Raw genomic sequence first — 18,783 nt, 5'->3', positions numbered from 1 at the left:
CCAAGGGTCGAACGAGTGCCATGTGGTCATATGTAGACGCAAGGCGACGACGGTATGAGTAGATGCAAGGCAACGGTATGAGTAGCCGCAACGCGGTGTACGTAGTAAAGAAAAAAGCCAAGTGATAGTTAGCCATTTATCAGACTGCCTTCGCTCTCCACATTACACGACATGTATTGCTGGTTCCTGGCAGCTGGTCTTCTTGGTGTGGCCTCACAAGTCCAATCTGAGAATCTACTTACCCGGTAACGAGTACACATGAGACAGGCAGCAAGCACCATTTCACTTCATCTTATGTTCTGACAAGTTTATAACCCGCTGTTTCCGACGTCCTAAAACCTCCGATAGGCACGGCCGAGTCCTGGTCAGTCAATTGATCAGTGCGGTGAATGAAATGGAGCCGCCTGAAACATTGCCAAACAGCGGCCGACAGGCGGCATCGAGGCTTTTTGCAGTGGGACTCGAGGGATCAAACGTGACTTGGGCCGTCTTTGATGGCGCTCTTTGTAGAGCGTGATCTAGATGAACGATCATTCTCTCATCAATGACACTGTGTCAACTCCAGGCCTCCTCCTCGGGCCTCGAGACGCCAACCATTCGACAGGACAATCGCATGAGCTCCCAATCACCACCGCTCAGCTCTGCTGTTCATCTCTTGAGCCTCCAGTCGCTTGCGCACCCACTGTTTAAAGCATTTGGAGAGCGCACTACTGCGCATCGATGGCCCCAGCGTTTCAGCCATGGAGTTGCCAAAAAGAAGCCGTTAGGAGACCAGCGCGACACGCAGCCTCCCACACGCTCATTCTGTCAGCATCAACAAGATGGACAGGGGCCCTCTCCTTTTAACGTTGCGTACGCCGTGCCGATTGGGTAGGTGACGGTGGGCACCGTTGCGCGTACATCCCGGTGGCTTCACGCTTCCCTGCTCTTCGAGATCTGGTAACTTGTTAGTGTGGATATTAGATAGATGCGCGTCCTTTTGGTGGTGGCGGTAGTGGAAAGGGGACCGACATCTCCTCGAGACCTCGACGCTGGCGATCTTGTTCGTCTTCCCCATCCTCATTCCAGCCAGTGTCTTTCCCTGTTGCAGCTGCGCAGATTGTCATTCATTCGCTCGTTCGTTGCTGGAGAGAACCATTTCTACAGGACATTGAACGTCATCTGTCATTCCTTGGACTCACTTTTCACCCACTCGCTTCGCTCCCGGGACTGACCTTGACGGCCCTGCTTCGCTTCGTTCGCTTCGCTGGTCGAGCATCACTGGCCTTGACGGTCAATTCATCCTCAAGGGGACTATCGTACTCTCCATACTATGTATTTCTCGTTCTGGACCACGACACTCTCATTACATGCACTCGCAGCCACAGTATCCGCCTGGCCACAGGTTGGGCCGCACGACCGCAAGCTCAACTACCGATTCTTGCCCTCCCTCGACGACGAGGACCTCTCCTCCGGCCATGGAGCCTCCCACAGCACACTGCACATCCCCACAGCGAACCGTCGACACCTGCCCACGCTCGACGACGACGATGTCTTCACCCTGCCCATCGTCCACGCGCCCAAGCCCGCCCTCGTCTCACGCAACCTCGAGATCCAGCTAGAGAACCGCTCCGACGTGGCCTACTATGCGCCACTGTACATTGGCAGCCCCGCGCAGCAGATCTACGCCCAGCTCGACACGGGCTCCTTTGAGCTCTGGATCAACCCGGACTGCGCCGGCCTCACGTCCAAGACGGACCGCACCTTTTGCGCTGCCGTGGGGCACTACGACCCAGACGACTCCAAGACCGCCAAGGACACGGGCGACAGCAAGACGATGAACTATGGCGTCGGCAAGGCCGAGGTCGACTACTACACGGACGACATGGCCTTCTCGGACGACAAGGGCGCCAAGACCATCAAGGCAGTGCAGTTTGGCGTCGCGCGCAACAGCGAGGACCAGTTTGCTGGCGTCCTCGGCCTCGGTCACGGCAAGGGCGTCAACACGGACTACCCCACCGTCCTCGACGAGCTCTACGCGCAGGGCGTCATGAAGCGCAAGGCCTTTAGCGTCGCCCTCGGCAGCAAGGCCGAGGGCACCGGCGTCGTCGCCTTTGGGGGCGTCGACACGGCCAAGTTCACCGGCCCCCTCGTCGCCCTGCCCATCCTCCCCGCCAAGGACAGCCCGGACGGCGTGGCGCGGTACTGGGTCGAGCTCGAGGGCATTTCCCACGGCGGCAGCACCGTCCAGGGTTCCGGCATGCCCGTCTTCCTCGACACGGGCGCAACGCTGACGCTCTTGCCCCCGAGCGTCGTCAAGCGCATCGCCACTGGTCTGGGCTCGTCCGGCCAGGACAGCGCGGGCTACTACGACGTCGACTGCGCGCTGGTGGACGAGGATGAGACCATTGACTTTGATTTTGATGGGGGCCTGACGGTCAAGGTACCCTACCGGGAGGCCATTCGGCATTTCCACAACGGCGGCGATCCGAGGTGCTACCTGGGCATTGCGTCGAGCGAGGATTACGCCCTGCTGGGGGACACGTTCCTACGGTCCGCCTATGGTACGTGCTGGCGAGGGATTTATTTGGGGAGAATAGTGCGCTAACAGTGGCAGTGGTCTTTGACCTCGAGTCGGACACCGTCTTCATGGCGCAGTATGAGAACTGCGGCCGCCAGGTGAAGGCTATCAGCGGCGATCTCGAGGGGATCAAGGGGTCTTGTGGTGTCAGCACCAAGTCTGGTGAGGACAAGGACGAGAAAGCGGACAAGGCGGCTCCCAAGACGACCACCCAACAACAGGCCATGGCTTCGTCTACGGCAGAATCGTCCTCTACTGAGGTCTCTACCAAAGCGTCTACCGAAGCGTCTACCGAAGCGTCTACCGAAGCGTCTACCGAGACGAACTCAGCTACAACGACTGTCTCCAAGCCCAAGGAGACGACGTCCTCTGACGAGACTGACGAGGACTCCACGGAGGAGGAGGAGAAACCGCAAAAGGAGAAGGAAAAGTCCCCAGAAGAAGAGGAGAAGCCCCAGGAGGAAGAGGAAAACGCACAGTCAGACTCAGTCATCAGCAGCAACGACAGCGAGGAAGCCAACGACATCGAGCCCGACAGCGCAGCCGGCAAGGTCGACAGCCTCTTCTTTCTGAGTGTGGTCGTCGTTGTAGTCGTGGCAATGTTCTAATCGGGATGTAGGTACAGGTAGGTAACATAATGGTAATAGATATTTACACGCACTGCATGTGTTCTTGCCATATGAGCAAGTCCAATAATAGCACCCATGTTTTCATATCGTATGTACTGTAGCCTTCTCTCCCCCGTAGACGACTACAGAGGACGGATCTGCTTGATGCAGGCAGGCCCCTTGCCCTGCACGCCGCCAAAGTCTGCCAGGGGCAGTTTGGCCGCGGGCGTGGCCGCCAAGCGACCGTCCGCCGCCCTCTTGAACGCGGCAGCCCCGACGGGGCCGTTCTGGTTGCCGACAAAGAGCTCAGTCCCCGCTGGCGAGAGGGAGAACATGCGTGGAAGTACACCACCTGTCTCGGTCTCATCGAGGATCTCGAGAGTCCCCTCGGCGGGGGAGATGGCGTAGGTGGCAATGGTGTCCGAGGGCGCGCCCGTGAGACGGTTGGACACGTAGAGGTGAGCGTTGTCGGGGGACAGGGCGATGCCGCCGGCCGCGGCGCCCTTGGGGGCTGTCCCGTCGACAAAGGTGCTGATCTCCTGGGCGAGGGTGAGCTCAAGGGCGGCCTCGGTGTAGGTGACGGTGTACGCGAGGACCTGGTTGCTCAGCTCGCAGGCGACAAAGTAGTGCGTCGCCTCGTCGGCGGCTGCGTCGTGGGGGTAGAAGGTGCCGTGACGGGGGCCGCAGCCAGCTGGGGTGGCGGTGGTGCTGGTGAGTGTCCATGCGTCATCCAGGGAGTCGATGAGGAGGATGTCGTCGGTGCCGAGGTCGTTGACGACGAACCAGCGACCAGAGGGATCGTTGGTGGACTGGTGGGGGTGGGCGACGTCCTGGCTTGGTGAGACGGGACCCGTCTTGCCGGTCGAGTTGATGGTGGTGAGAAGGCGGAGCTGGTCGGCGGTCGTGTCCCAGATGTCGACAGCGGCGCCGCCGTAGGCTGCCGAGACCATGCGAGTGTTGTCCTGGTTGAAGGCCAAGTGGACGGAGGCGAGCGAGCCCGATGCCTTGGCGACGGGCTCGCTGAGGGAGACACTGGTGCTGTTGGCGGCCGGCAGGTTTAGATGGTACAGGTAGATGTCGCTGGACCACTCGTCCACGGCGTAGAGCTTGTTGGGCTCGACGAACTCGACCCAGGTGGGCGCGCCGGGGACGGAGGCGTTGAGCAGGGGAGTGAAGGCGGAGCCCGTGTACGCGGCGACGGTGATCTGACCCGTCGTTGACATGACGATGGTCGGCGGCGCCGAGCTGTTGCTGTAGGGATACCTGGGGAAGGGCGCGGAGGCGACCGCCCCGAGGGCAATGGGCTTGAAGGGGATTCTCATGATGGCGGTATCTCTGCCTGCTTGCTGTTTGCCAATGGCTGGAGTGTAGGGTCGTTCTGTGAGCGGAAGAGAGCGACTGGCCTGCTGAGTAAAGTTGATCTAGAATGGTGTATAGAAGAAAGGGATGATGGACGCGCACAGCACGGTAATGAGAGTACGAGAGCAGACAGGCAGCCTTGTCAAAAGGTCCAAAGGTCTGACGACGAAACGAAGCAAAGACGGATCGAGCACAAGGAGCGGACCTGGGCCGTCAGAAACGAACAAAACAGAGGTGAGATGGATAATGAAGCCAGTGAATCATGAACCAGGCACAGAGACGAAGGATAACCATGTAATATATGTACGGATAGAGGGAGATAGATGTCGCGTACGGAGGGAACGTGACGGCATGGCTCGTGCTCGTGCTATCATCCTTCGAAAAGGGAAGGCGGGCGGTAGACAACGTTGGATGGATCATGGCTGGAAGGTCTACATAGCAGGATCGGCGCTATCCACAGCGTCGGGTCTTTGTCCGCGCGTTTCAACACCATGCGAGAGCGAGGAATGCAGCAGGTGAGACGAGGCTGCCATTGCTACATCCGTTCGAGGGAGTGGTGTAGTGCAGACAGCAGGCTCCATTGGCTGTGCATTGCACGGTGACCGCGCTCGCTTTCCATTCATGCTGAGGCCGGCCAGTCGACGTGGTGGACCGCGTGAAGGCAGTGGACTGGGACGGAGGTCAGTGGAATTGGTTGGTTGGTGGGTGAAGGTTGATGGTTGAAAGTTGAAACGTGGGAATCGGGGGCGAGAACCGCGATGGATTGTAACGGTCTTGCGTAGCGGCACCTACTGCGCAGTGATTGGCTGAGAGGCACCAGAGTGCCACAGACACCACCACCAGAGGTGGCGCAGTGCCGATCAGGGACGCACAGTGCCGTGATGCCCTGGGAGTGGTCCGCACTGTTGCACCGCACGGTACGTGCCTGTCGACAGCTTCTTTTCTTGGCAGCCAGACATACATCAATCAGCCTCCAGTCGTCGTGACATGACCTTCTCCATTGCTCCCAGACTACGTACCACTGCGTAGAATATGGTGCAACCATCCAAGCGGCACCACACGCACGCCAAACTCTCCCAGGGACGCTACCTCTGCCAGCAGCAACACACTTGGGCAGGCCGCAGACATGGATCCTCACATCTCGCCTGGCGGCTGAAACGCGAACAAACACTCCACCCTGCCTTTCCTTGAAACATCTCGAACAGCCTATGGTCCAAATCCTGTGATAATAACTCACGATGCTGCACTTCCCTGCTACCTTCTGTGACACTCATCAAAGAGTATCTCCGTCCCCACACTCCGTGACAAAGTGCGGACAACAAGTGCCGACAGCTCATCCGCGTACACAAGAGAAGAAAGACAGAAGTCTGATCATGGACGATCTTCATCTCCGAACCTGTTTTCCCTCCGATTGATTGACGCATTCTCCAACGAGCTACGATCGGCGAAATTTCTGCGCAGCCAGAGATCAAATATGTTTTCCCAATCCAGCACCAGCACGTACGTACGTAGCTCCGCTGTGGTTTTGATTGATAGATTGTACGTACCTGACGATCCAACCGAACAGCTCACCGTAGAGTAATTAGGTGATTCTTGATCACTGTGCATGGCTGTCAGATCCCTCGGCCATCGCTGCCTATTTCTCTCCGCTCTCGTTGTCGCAGAGTCGCCGACATCATGCTCACAAACTAGGACTGACTTGCTCTGGTTGGCATGTTCTACCTCAACAACGTCTTCACGGCAAGGCTCCCCTGATTCAGCTGCCAACAATTATGAGAAACGACAGTAGGCCGAACCGCAATCAACAAAACTAATAAATAGGTATCTATTCGGACCTGGACACCACCTTCACCACGTAAGAGCCAGGGCCTTGCCCTCATAGCTCTGCCCACCCTTCTCCAGCACCCTCGTGGTGATGAAACGCCCCACGGCACCTCTCGAGATGGTATATCCAACCTCAATCTTCTCATATTCCGCTGTCTTGGCATCTTCAACGCTGACACGCACCTTGTCGTCGCTCTCCGGACAGTCCGTGTCCACCAGCAGACTCGGCCGCACAATGACGAACCGCTCCCCAGAACCGGCCAGTGTCTCTTCCATGTTCCGCTTGTCAGCGTGCGGCTCGGCTAGGCCCCAGTGATACAGAGGATACATAAGAACGGGATAGTCGCGGACACCAGATCTGGAGATACCCGTCGTGCTCAGTGCGCAGACGAGAGGACGGCCCTGGTTGCCCTGTGTCCTGACTTCCTTGAGCGCGGCGATGAGCGTCCGCATGCCCTTGGTGCAGACTTCAGGGTCGGCCAGCTTCAGACTCATGCCCGTTGGTCGTAGACCGATGGACGTGTTGACGCAGTCGACGAGGCGGCCCTGGTGGACGAGGGCACCCTTTACATCCTCGAGGCTGTGGGCGTTGCCCTCGCGGACAATGAGGTTGTCGGGGTATTTTTCCGAGAGGTCGTCGGCCTTGGAGGGATAGCGTAACAGGGCAATGCAGGTGTGTCCATTTTGAAGGGCCGTCACGAGCGCAGAGCGGCCACAGCCAAGGGAGGCGCCGATGAAGAGGATGGTGAGGGACATGACGTTGCAGGTGAGGTGGTACTAGATGCAGAATGTTGTTTGGTATACGAGTCTTTCTCAAGAATCGGGCAATGCCATCCTATTTATCTTCCTTCGAAGCATGTAAGCCCTTCACGCAATACCGTCGTCGGCGCAACTGATACGAGGACCCCGAATCGTGGCGTTTTTAGTGCGCCCGCTGAGCTGTTACTGAGCAAGTGGTGAATGCCGCACTGCACTAACAGGGCTGTTGGAGTCGGACAGATTCGCGCCGGCGAGGGTGGGGCGCGTGCCGGGTTCCTTTCACCACCATCATATCATCCTCACGCTTTCCGCACGGCGTGAACAAACAAATACGAACGGTATTGAACCCACAAACCGACTTCCAACAGCACACGCACATAATTGAGTAAGTGGAACGTGAACCTTCTAGAAAGAGATGAGCTTTGTTCATGTCTCAGCTGACACTGGCCGCAGGCGCCCCACGGCAGCTCCTCTTTCGCCTACACGCGTCCTGAACAAACGTCACCTTTACCTCGCGATACCGTGACCACATTCTTTAAGAGCGACCACGCCAGTGACAGCTACAAGCATAGGGAGACGGAGAAGACCAGTCCGTACGGTGTGCATGGGACACGCTGACCCATCGAGGGGCTAACACCGTCGGATGACACTGGGGGAGAAGGAAGAGTGTCGAACCTCAAATTGGACTGGATTTGACCTCATTGCCCTGCCTGACTAAATAAAGAAGTGGGCTGCCAAAGCATTGTCTGGTACTTGTATAACCTGCATGCCATATGATACTTGTTGCCGATACCAAAACCCCACTGCCGAGACGGAAAGAATATTACCAGAGCGGGGGAAAAAGAGAGTGAAAAACAAGAAAAGCAACTCAAGCCTGACGCCGGAATCATGCTGCGCCGAAGTTGTTGTCGTCGCGCCGTGAGTGTCCCTCCTCACACAAAGATTAAATGCACACGCTGCCACTAGCCTCGCCAGACTCGTATAAAACCATTCTCATAAAGCCTAGCCTAGCTCTACCGCCAGTACAGGGCGCATCCGGCCACAACAATGGCCAGCAGACTCGCCTGGGCTTTTGTCCCTGCATTGCCGCCGTCCGTGCTGCTGCTCTGGCCCGCATCGTCGTTCGAGGACAGACCCTGGTCAAAGTTGCTCCAGTCGTACTCCTCCGTCGGCTGCGTGCCGCCGGCGTCACCACTGGTCCCAGCGCCGCCGCCCGACGACTCGCCCTCGTCGCTGTGGTCGTTGCCGGTGGATCCCGTGGTGCCACCGGGGACGGTCTTGGGCTCTTCCTTGTCGTCGTCGTCCTTGTCGTCGTCATCATCGTCGTCCTTGTTGTCGGTCTTCTTTTTCCCCTTTTCCATGTTGAGACCCGTGGCTTGCATCGAGGCGAGGACCGTGTCCCGGTCCCCATCGACAATCGTGTTGTTGGTGCCGACCTCACTGTCGTACCAATAGCTTTTGTTGTCGTTGGTTCCCAAACCGTCCTTGCCATCGTAGCACTCGATGCTGACGGACTCCACCTCGACGTAAAAGTACCCCAGGCGCTTGATGTCCTCGTGGTTCCAGTCAATGGTGCCGCCCGCCCAGTTGACGGTGCCCTCGGGGTTGCCCTCCGCACCACCGGGCCACAGCGAGAGCTGCACACGGGAAGGCGTCTGGGGGTACTCCCAGAGTTGAGCGGTCGCGTTCCAGGTGCCCTCGCGCTCGACGGTGCGGCCGACCTTGCCGTCAACCAGCCACTCGATCTTGTCAGGGGTCCAGCGGAATTCATAGTCGTGAAAGTCGCTGAACGAGTTCTCCAACGTGATGTTCTCGGAGTTTGTGTAGTTGGTGATGCCCTGGAAGTAGTAGTTGGTCTGCGCGGTCTCGAGGTCGACACCAATCCACTCGTAGTCAATCTCGTCCTTGACGTCCGAGAAGAGAATAAAGGCTGTGACGACACCACGTCCACGCGACGACTTCATGCGCGCCTTGACGTTGCCGTACCATAGATAGGTCGTCGACGACATGACCGTGCCGACGCTGCCCTTGGGCATGGTGAGGAGAACATTGCCGTCGTGCTGGGCGGGCTCGCCCGAGGCCACCCAGTCGTAGTCGGTCGGGTCGCCAAGGTATTCGCCAATGTCAGCCACGCGCTTCAGGGACTTGAAGTCGAGCTCCTTGCTCTCGCAGACGGGTGCGGGAACGCAGGCATCGAGCGAGTAGGAAGCCGTGGGGTCACAGCCACCGAGGCAGAAGGCGCCGATACCACATTCGCCGTATTCTGACATTGTTAGCCTGGAGCCTCTCTACCTGGGACTTCGGTGGGTAGACAAGGAAGACATACGAGAGCAGCAAGGTGTCTCCTCGGGGCACTGCTTGTCGCGCGAGCACTCAGCACCGAGCACCGAGCAAGCGCCCAAGAGCGTTGCCAACACCACAGACTTGAGCATGGCTGTTGGAGCAAAATGCGGCCAGAGAGTGTTGCGTGGAAAAGCACAGGACAGGTTTTAAACCCGCCAAACGTAGGTAGGTAGCGAAAGGACGGAAGCCAAGGTTGTTGTTGACAGTCCTGTGAGCGACTGGAATGCTGATGCGACTCAGGTGTGCATGAAACGATGAGACACGCGCGTGATGACGACGGGTAATAAGTCGTTTCGGTACGCGTGCGTGAGTCGATCTCGGACAAATGCTTTTTTTTTTCTTTCGGCGTCTCGTGCGACCGTTGTCGAAGTGTCAGATTGCGGAGTGCAGCTGTGGCGGATGTGTCTCGGAAAGGAATCTGCAGCGGAACGAGCGAGCGAACGGTATTACTGATGATGATCCGAGGCTACTGCTGCAAGGGAGCCGAGGCCAGAGAACGAGCGAATGACCTCTGCAAGGATTTTATGCCGCCTGTGATGACGAGAGCAGCACTGGGCTCTGGTTCCTGGCAAAGGGTCGTAAGTGATGAAGTGAGGGAATGGATGATGAATGGGCTGCGGATGGGCGAGAAAAGGAGGACTGTGCCTGTTGCTGCGCGCCTGGGGCCGCCCAGCGTAATTGGGCCGCTCTAGACGAGCCATGACTGGATCGGACCGTCAGGGGGCCGAGAGGGGCGGAGACACCCAGGACTAATTAGGCTAGGTAACTGTCGCTACGTTTGTTGCTCTGCAGCTCTGCAGTGTATCACAGCGCTGTAGGTCGGTTTTTCAAAACGGGTCAAGGAGGCCGTGTTTATTGGTACTCGAGAATTGTCGTTAAAAGTAGTTCGTTCCCCTTTAGGACCATACAGATTAGAGTTTGCGGGAGAGACTTTGGCTTCACAAGTTCAGTGTCTTCCCGTGGGTCCCAACTCGGACTAGCGCAAGATCAACGACAAGGCACGCTCGTATTCGCGATGCGGCCGCTTGGCACTGACAAGGCAAACCTCAGTCAAACAAGAGGAACTGCCCAGCATCGAACTCCGCACTCAAACATTGAAATTGTGCACCTGCAACCTGCCAAATGTTTGGATAGAAATTATCGCACAATCGCGCTGGACATGCCGCTGTGCCGTCTCGACACGATCGGGCAAACTGCCATGTCGGGTATAATAAGGGGTATGTAGTTATAACACGCCTGGTGAGGCCACCGACTTCCTAAAAACCACGAAGCTCCCACGGTACATATAAGCAAGCATCAGACATTCGGTACAGTTCGCTAGCGTTGGACCCTGTCGAAAACGAACAGCCTCTGGTTCTATCGCCCTTTGCCATTAGCAAATAGCTCTGCTTTTCGTTAGTCTTCACCCCACGTGTTGGCGGCCAGAGTCCGTACCTGGGAAGTGCTCCTTTGCGTACTGCTCGCATGCTTTTGCCGGCTTGCTGACCTTTTGGCCAATGACCTTCCACTTGTTGTTCTCGTACTCCTTGATGGCCTGCATCAAAGCTTGGCTCTGCTAAAGGGTCAGCTCGAGCTCGACATGGCATTCACATAAACGTACCTCATCCTCAGCAAACTCCGCGTAGTGCATGTCCTTGTACCAGTGCTTCTTGACCGAGCCCTCTGTGCGGGCGGGGAACGTCTTGGCAATCTCAGCCCAGCTGTTGCCAGCGTCACGCATCTGCTTCAACCGCTGCTCTTCTTGCGGCGTCCAGGGCGTGTTCGTTCTGCTCTTCTTGGCAGGCGGCGGGCCAGCGGCCGCCGCAGCGTCCGCCGTGGCAGGCACTGTTACCATCACAGGCACGGCGGGCGCTGGGGCTGCAGTGACTTGGACAGGGACTTGCGGCTGCTGTGGGGTCTGGCCAAGTTGCTGTGGCGCCTGGGCATGTGTCTGTGAGGCGGGCGGCGCTACTTGAGCTTGCTGCTGTTGCGGCGCCACATGCTGGGCTTGGTGCTGCTGTGGCTGTGGTGGCGGCTGCTGCGGCTGTTGCTGTGCGTGTTGCTTCTGGGGTTGCTGAGGGGACTGCTGCTGCTTCTGTTGTTGTTGCTGCTGCTGCAGGTGTTGCGGGTGCTGTGGGTGTTGAGGGTGCACGCCGTGTTGCGCATGGCTGGCAGGCGATGGACGCTGGGCGTGCTGAGGATGGTGCTGGTGCTGGTGGTGCTGAGGATGCTGGTGTTGCACGTGCTGGGTATGTTGCTGTTGCTGTGGATGCGGGTGCTGTTGCTGCGGCTGCATGGGAGCGACGGGAGGAGCGGGCGCGGCTATCACAGCTGGCTGCGCGGTGGGCGTCGATCCTGGAGCAGGTCTCTTGCGCTGCCTAGGCGGTTGGGCAGGCGTCTGAGTGGGCGTCGCTTGTTGCGAAGGGGGCCCATTCTGTTGCTGGGCTGGACCTTTCGCCGGCTGAGGGGGCGCAGCATTTTGCTGCTGCTGATGTTGTTGCTGTTGCTGTTGCTGTTGTGGCGACATGCTAGGCGCCTGCGCAGGAAATTGATATCCCATGCGCTGCTGGTCATTCCGCCGGGCCATGTTGTCCCCTTGGTAGCCATGTTGCTGCTGTCTTTGACGCGGTTAGCATTCTGGGCCGCCAATACTCGCGCAGAGAGCGAGGGAGTGATAGACAGGACAATGGGGACAGATAGATGTCATGGCAGAGGTTCACATCATAAAGGCGCACGAGATATGTCACGGCGACAGTGTCATTGAATGGGGTGACATGATGAAGGTGGTGATACCCGACAGGTGGGCGACAGGAAATTTGCCGACGTCGTTTGCGACGTGCGCATGGTCAAGTTGAGCGAGCAAACACTTGCTTGCCAAGTGTGCAAAGTGTTGTAGGCAATGGGATATGTGCGGTACGGTAGCGGCACAACAGAAGAGACGATGAGTGTGTGAGGTGGTGTTTGATGGCGTAAGAGGTACCGGGGACAAGGAAGCAAAGTATCGTCGGTACTCACTGCAAGTCATTGCCCGTGTGTGGAGAGTTGGCGTAGACGTAGTCTGGCACGGGGCCAACCTGCCATTGCTCCATCCTGCGAGCTGCGCGTGGCAAGGAAAAGATCGAGCAGGATCGCTTGACGCTCGACGGAGCGAGATTGATTGTTGATGAGCGCGTTCGCGCTGCGTGACACGGTTGATGCTTGTGTTGACAGAGGGGAAGAGAGCAAAGATGGGAACCACGACGGGACGGGGCATGACGAGACTCGGACGGACCAGTGACCTTTTTTCTCAGCGGCGGTCTCGGTGGGGCGAAGTTGGGGCTGGGGCTGCAGAGGACGCCATATGAGTGGCTGAGACCAGCAACTGATGCGCGCCAGCCTCCGTATCAGGCTTAGTGTGCCCTCAGCTCGTGCTGATAGATGCGCCAGCTGTCCCCACAACGAGTGTTCTGTACTGTACTGTACGTACAGTATCACAACGATTTTCTCATCGTGTGTTATTTGTGATATCTCACTTTACAACTGCTGTCGTTTCCGGAAGCCTTTTCAAGGAGTTCTTGGAAATTTGCGACCAACTTCCATCGGCCACATGGAGCGCGGGGGGCTGCTGTCAAGTGCTCTGGCTGCAACATCAACGGCAATCGCTCGGTCGCTGCCGTACACGCATACACCTTGGCACGATTTTTCGGTGAGACAACAACGACTACAGGGCCTGGCGTCAGACTATTTACTTTCTGAATCCTGGCCACAAAAGCTTGTTACTTGGGGCGCTCACCCAGAGGTATAACCTCAAGATTTTGCGACAGCCCGACTTGAAGCTAGGCTCAATTGATAGTGCTGTGCCTGATGATCTTCAGTTCAAGTTGCTTCGACAGTGGGACCCCATCTCTGAGCGATAAGTGCATTCGTGAGGCTACAGAGCAGCGCATGCTGCGGGCATCGTGCCGCGCCGTCGTCGAAAGCTGTGATTCATGCCTGAAGAAAATTAATTGAAAATATAATTCTTTATACCACTGAGGCCCTGATGCACTTACACGTAGTAGCGGAGGTGGCGCAGAGCCAGACCCCCCTGTCATCATGTCGTGCGCCAACAACTGCCAGCGACGCAAGCAGCTGACAGCACAACGCATCAGCATCGCTTGGACACTGTCTATCTGCCTGGAGTTGGTGTAGCTACGCAGGGACGATACAATAAATGTCTTCAAAGCATTGGCATATCTAATTATACTAATTTGGACCATCCGTTATAGCATATGGGGTATACACCAATCGTCTAGTTGAGGTACTTCGGCCGCAAGTCACTCCAGCACCGGTCAGTCCCATGTTCCCCCAGAATCCGATGCGACGCGGATCCGGACGGGCGCCGCGACGGGTGTGCGACACTGTGCTTCTGGAGCTTAACACTGTAGTAGTCTGCGCAGTGTCCTTCTTAAGCACAGTGTGCGGCTTCTTTCAGTCGATTAGCTTTCATCTTCCGTAAGTTGATTTCTACCATGGTGCGAGCTAATCTTGAGATCGCTCAAAGATCCATGTTATTTCTCATCATAAGGTAGCGAAAAGGCAGCCACAATCGATTTGGATCCCTGCCCAAGCGCGTATTCACGTGATCACACTGCCCCTCCACCGTGGACACAGTGGAGCATGACTCGTCCCTTAGAAATTTTCTTATCGCCGTGCCGATAAGGCTATCACAAGACTTCACGGTCGCCATCCGCCGCCAATTGCTCGTAATTTTTCTGAGCATCCGCCATCACATCCATCAAATTGTAGAAGAACCGACTCGCGAGCCTGCCGCCTTGCCAACTTTGTTCTTGCTCTTGCGTCGGACTTTGCCCCTTGCAAAGCCACCCATCCATCCGGCACGATGCGCGTTGTTCTTGTGAGCGGCGGTGTGATTTCCGGCGTTGGCAAAGGTCAGTGCTGATGGAGCGGCGGGCCTATTGTGTTTTTACTATCCTTGTACATTTATAAAAAGTCATATACTGATAGTCGTCTCGTGCAGGGATCATTGGTACGATTAATACAGACCTCTATGCTCTCACTTTTTTCCCGCTAATGATCGCTCCCCGTGTAAAGCCAGCAGCGCCGGTCTCTTGCTCAAGACAAAGGGTCTGCGTGTCACGGTACGCTGACTGACGCCGGCTCCCGGGACAATTGCGTTGACAGGATGGCAGGCACTGAAGATTGACCCTTATCTGAACACCGATGCCGGTCTTCTGAGCCCCCTTGAGCACGGCGAGTGCTTTGTGCTCGCTGACGGCGGTGAGACCGATCTCGACTTGGGTAACTATGAGCGTTACCTCGGCATTCAGCTCAGCCACGAGAGCAACATGACCACAGGCAAGGTCTACCAGCATGTCATTGTACGCGCGACCGTGACCCACCATTGGAAATGTGGCCAGCCATGCTGACTCGACCAGAACCGCGAGCGCAAGGGCGACTACCTAGGCAAGACCGTCCAGGTCGTGCCTCACATCACAGATGCCATCCAGGAGTGGATCGAGCGTGTCGCGCGGATCCCCGTCGATGATTCGGGCGAGGAGCCCGACGTCTGCATCGTCGAGCTTGGTGGCACGGTCGGTGACCTCGAGTCGGGGCCCTTTGTCGAGGCCCTGGTCCAGCTGCGCCAGCGCCTCGGACCCCAGAACTTCCTCAGCATTGCCGTCTCGTACGTGCCCATCATCACGGGCGAAGAGAAGACCAAGCCGACGCAGCACGCCATCCGGCAGATGCGCAGCGCCGGCCTGATCCCCGACGTCGTGGCCTGCCGCTGCGAGCGCTCGCTCGACGATGAGACCATTCGCAAAATCGCCCGCAGCTGCCAGGTGCAGTACGAGCAAGTCATTGGCGTGCGCAACATGGAGACCATCTACCAGGTGCCCCTGCTGCTCGAGGAGCAGGGCCTCTCCAAGCTGCTGGAGAAGGGCCTCGGCCTCGAGACCCTCGAAGCCAGCCTCTCCAAGGCCCGCACCGACAAGGGACGCGAGCTCTGGGACCTGTGGCGCAAGACGGTCGTCCCCGAGAAGCACCTGCCCCCCGTCAACATTGTCCTCGTGGGCAAGTACACCGCGCTCGACGACGCCTACCTCTCCGTCCGCAAGTCGCTCGAGCACTCGGCCATGCACTGCGGCCGCAAGCTGAACCTCGTCTCGGTCGACTCGGAGCATCTCGAGCCGCACATGCAGGAGAAGGAGCCCACCAAGTTCCACGATGCGTGGAAAGCCATCTGCGCCGCCGAGGGTGTCCTCGTGCCCGGTGGTTTCGGCTCGCGTGGCGTCGAGGGCATGATCCTAGTCACAAAGTGGGCGCGCGAGCGCAAGGTCCCCTTTCTGGGTATTTGCCTCGGCATGCAGGTGGCCGTCGTCGAGTACGCGCGTGAGAAGCTGGGGCTCGTGGGCGCCAACTCGGAGGAGATCAACGCCAATGCGCCCCACAAGGCTGTCATTTTCATGCCCGAGGGCTCCAAGGAGTATGCTCTTTTGATGTACATCTGCACGCATGGGACAAGGAAACTGACGAATGCGCAGGCAAATGGGCGGCACGATGCGCCTGGGCACCCGTACCTCTCACTTCCAGCCAGACACAGAATGGAGCAAGTTGCGCGCCATGTACGGCGGCAAGCAGGTTGTTGAAGAGCGTCACCGTCACCGTTATGAGGTGAACCCCGAGATCACGGGGCAGTTGGAAGAGGCTGGCCTCACTCTCACGTCTCTCGACGACCAGGGCGTGCGTGTCGAGTCGATTGAGCTCAAGGACCACCCGTTCTTTGTTGGGTGAGTGTCTTCTTTTCTCTCTCTCTCTCTCTTTCTCTCTCTCTCATTGTTTAATCCTTTCCATGAAACTGTTTGCTGACACCCGCCTAGCGTCCAGGCCCACCCCGAGTTCACCAGCAAGGTGCTCGATCCGTCACCTGCCTACCTCGGCTTTGTGGCAGCCAGCGCTGGCATGCTGGACCAGGCGATCGCGGCGGCGGCGACCAAGACGAAGCTTGTGACGAACGTGACGAATGCCTTTTAGATTAAATATCACATGACAGATACCTGGACACACTACAGGAGGCGGAGGGGCGGTGTCACGGGATAGACAAGACAGGCATCATAGCTCTGGCGTTTCGGGAACCAAAACGGACTGGGATGATTTGAATGTTGCAATATGGGACAGATACGACCAAATAAAGTGGATCACCAACGCTGCGAGCACATCTTTGTCTCCATGTGACTGGCTTTCACAGGTGGGCTGTGAAGACCGTGTCGATCCCCCCTGTCACCACCGTCTTGTAGACCATGTAGTCGTCCGTGCCGTACTTGCTGCCCTCGCGGCCCCAGCCAGAGTGCTTGATGCCACCAAACCTGGTAGAAAAGTCAGTCACACGCTTGTCTGGCCATTTTATAGAAAGAGAAAAACTCACGGGGCGGCAAAGTCGGCAATGACACCAGTGTTGACGGCCACCATGCCATATTCCAGTAGCTCCGAGACGCGATGGTATCGCGAGAGATCCGAGGTCATCAGGTACGAGGCCAGGCCGACCTCGACATTGTTCGCGCGCCGGATCACCTCCTCCTCCGTCTTGAAGCGCGTCAGCGCCGCCAACGGACCAAACGTCTCCTCGGTCGTCACCTTCATCGAGTCGTCCACGTCGCCCAGGATGGTCAGCTCGAAGAAGTTGTCGCCCAGCTGGGGGAGACGCTTCCCGCCGAGCAGGACAGTGGCCTTCTTGGCCACGGCGTCCTGTACGTGCTCCTCGACCTTGGCGACGCTCGTCGTCAGGGGCCCGTGGGTGACGCCCTCGTCCGCACCGTTACCGACGCGGAGCTTTTTCACCTCCTCCACCAGTCGGGCGCTGAACCGGTCGTATATGCCGTCCTGCACGTAGATTCGGTTGGCACACACACAAGTCTGCCCGCTGACCTTGAATTTGCTGGCGAGCGCACTCGTCACGGCCGTTTCGAGATGGGCGTCCTCGAACACAATGAATGGCGCGTTGCCGCCGAGTTCCAGGCTCAGCTTCTTGAGCGTATCGGCCGACTGCCTGGCGAGAATCTTTCCGACGCGCGTCGAGCCCGTGAAGCTGATCTTCTTCACAAGAGGGGACTCGCACATGGCCAGACCCAGCTCGGGCGTGTTGTTTAGCGATGTCACCACGTTGAGCACGCCCTGGGGTATGCCCGCCTTTTCAGCCAGTATGGCAAGGGCGTTTGTCGAAAAGGGCGTGTGGCCGTCTGATTTGATAACGACGGTGCAACCAGCCGCCAAGGCCGCCGCGATCTTGCGCGCACCCATGGCCATGGGGAAGTTCCAGGGCGTGATAAGGCCGCAGACGCCGATGGGTTGCTTGAGGATGAGCGTCCTGCTCTGGGCATTACCATGCGGCACGACGTCGCCGTAGATCCTGGGTGCTTCCTCGGCAAACCACTCAAATGTCCCACTGGACATGGCCGCCTCGCCTTCTGCGTCTGCCTTGGCTTTGCCATTCTCCAGGGTGATAATCTTGCCAATGTCGCTCTTGTGTTGGAGGATCAGGTCCGAAAGCTTGCGTAGGTAACGGCCACGCATGCGACCAGACTGTGCCCGCCATAAAGGAAATGCCTTTGCGGCCGCTTGGATGGCGGATTGGAGATCATCGGTAGTCGATTCGGGACATGCGCCCAGGAGCTCGCCGGTTGCTGGGTTGAAGACCTCAAAGGTCCTGTTGGACTCGGAGTCAACCCATTGGCCATTTATGTAGGCCTTTGCAAGTATGAGTGAGGGCTCTGAGAGAGCAGAGGTGAAGGCCGACATGATTCCAGTGTGCTTTAGAGCGTAAATGTGCTGTGGCCATTGAAGGAGGAGGAGGAGGAGGGTATATACGCCTGGGCTGAGTGCGGGAGGAGGACAGAGTCTCTAGAACGACACGACTATCCGGGCTCTCAGCCGCCCTCCCCGGAGCATTTAAAGTCCAATGATCAAACTCCAGATATTTGAGATCTGGGAATTGTCGAGAGTCTTCTCCGTCTGTGTGACAATGCCGGACAGGCGGTTACCCGATTAGGCAATTCTCATGAGAACCGCGTCTTCACGCCTTAAGGCCTTGGATGGCTGGTGCATCACTTGATGACAACGAGAACTTTGGCTCTGGACAGTATATCATCCCCTTTCTTGCATTCTAATCATCCCCGAGGCCTTTCTATGGCCAGGGGGACGTCAACCAGGGGTCCAGAGGTAGTAGTAAGTACAATAGTCGACCCACCTTGGCATGCGTGCAAGTGAGCTTCACCACAAGTATAGAGGAAGAACACTATTGCCGTCTCGAGACAAGTTAGATCGCTTAAAGTCGGCAAGTGTTCTATGAAAATACATGTTATCGCTACTGAAGCC

The 18,783-nt window shown here is 57.5% G+C and overlaps 7 protein-coding genes across 7 annotated transcripts; 2 read left to right on the top strand and 5 right to left on the bottom strand.

Moving 5' to 3' along the window:
* Positions 1-1,312: 1,312 nt before the first annotated feature.
* Positions 1,313-3,168, top strand: J7T54_004229 (uncharacterized protein; the record flags this gene model as incomplete). Its single annotated transcript, XM_051507897.1, has 2 exons — positions 1,313-2,543; positions 2,597-3,168. The coding sequence occupies 2 exons, from the start codon at positions 1,313-1,315 to the stop codon at positions 3,166-3,168; spliced, it is 1,803 nt and encodes a 600-aa protein (XP_051360953.1).
* Positions 3,169-3,311: 143 nt separating this feature from the next.
* J7T54_004228 (uncharacterized protein) lies at positions 3,312-4,490 on the bottom strand (the record flags this gene model as incomplete). The annotated part of the gene is made up of 1 exon (XM_051507896.1): positions 3,312-4,490. One exon carries the CDS (start codon positions 4,488-4,490, stop codon positions 3,312-3,314), a length of 1,179 nt encoding a protein of 392 aa, XP_051360952.1.
* Positions 4,491-6,375: 1,885 nt separating this feature from the next.
* On the bottom strand, positions 6,376-7,107 carry J7T54_004227 (uncharacterized protein; the record flags this gene model as incomplete). The annotated part of the gene is made up of 1 exon (XM_051507895.1): positions 6,376-7,107. The coding sequence occupies one exon, from the start codon at positions 7,105-7,107 to the stop codon at positions 6,376-6,378; it is 732 nt and encodes a 243-aa protein (XP_051360951.1).
* A 1,016-nt stretch (positions 7,108-8,123) lies between these two features.
* On the bottom strand, positions 8,124-9,542 carry J7T54_004226 (cell wall glucanase (Utr2); the record flags this gene model as incomplete). Its single annotated transcript, XM_051507894.1, has 2 exons — positions 8,124-9,373; positions 9,437-9,542. 2 exons carry the CDS (start codon positions 9,540-9,542, stop codon positions 8,124-8,126), a joined length of 1,356 nt encoding a protein of 451 aa, XP_051360950.1.
* A 1,267-nt stretch (positions 9,543-10,809) lies between these two features.
* Positions 10,810-12,521, bottom strand: J7T54_004225 (Myb-like DNA-binding domain; the record flags this gene model as incomplete). The annotated part of the gene is made up of 4 exons (XM_051507893.1): positions 10,810-10,817; positions 10,888-11,005; positions 11,054-12,050; positions 12,448-12,521. 4 exons carry the CDS (start codon positions 12,519-12,521, stop codon positions 10,810-10,812), a joined length of 1,197 nt encoding a protein of 398 aa, XP_051360949.1.
* Positions 12,522-14,293: 1,772 nt separating this feature from the next.
* Positions 14,294-16,446, top strand: J7T54_004224 (CTP synthase ura7; the record flags this gene model as incomplete). The annotated part of the gene is made up of 7 exons (XM_051507891.1): positions 14,294-14,342; positions 14,432-14,440; positions 14,506-14,552; positions 14,604-14,792; positions 14,850-15,898; positions 15,957-16,202; positions 16,293-16,446. 7 exons carry the CDS (start codon positions 14,294-14,296, stop codon positions 16,444-16,446), a joined length of 1,743 nt encoding a protein of 580 aa, XP_051360948.1.
* Positions 16,447-16,654: 208 nt separating this feature from the next.
* On the bottom strand, positions 16,655-18,207 carry J7T54_004223 (uncharacterized protein; the record flags this gene model as incomplete). Its single annotated transcript, XM_051507890.1, has 2 exons — positions 16,655-16,778; positions 16,838-18,207. The coding sequence occupies 2 exons, from the start codon at positions 18,205-18,207 to the stop codon at positions 16,655-16,657; spliced, it is 1,494 nt and encodes a 497-aa protein (XP_051360947.1).
* Between the last annotated feature and the right edge of the window lie 576 nt (positions 18,208-18,783).

This window comes from Emericellopsis cladophorae, assembly GCF_022114955.1.
Source record: "Emericellopsis cladophorae strain MUM 19.33 chromosome Unknown NODE_37_length_229796_cov_116_624128, whole genome shotgun sequence".
NCBI classification, from domain to species: Eukaryota; Fungi; Ascomycota; class Sordariomycetes; order Hypocreales; family Bionectriaceae; genus Emericellopsis; species Emericellopsis cladophorae.
This window is presented reverse-complemented; position numbering and strand designations above follow the sequence as displayed.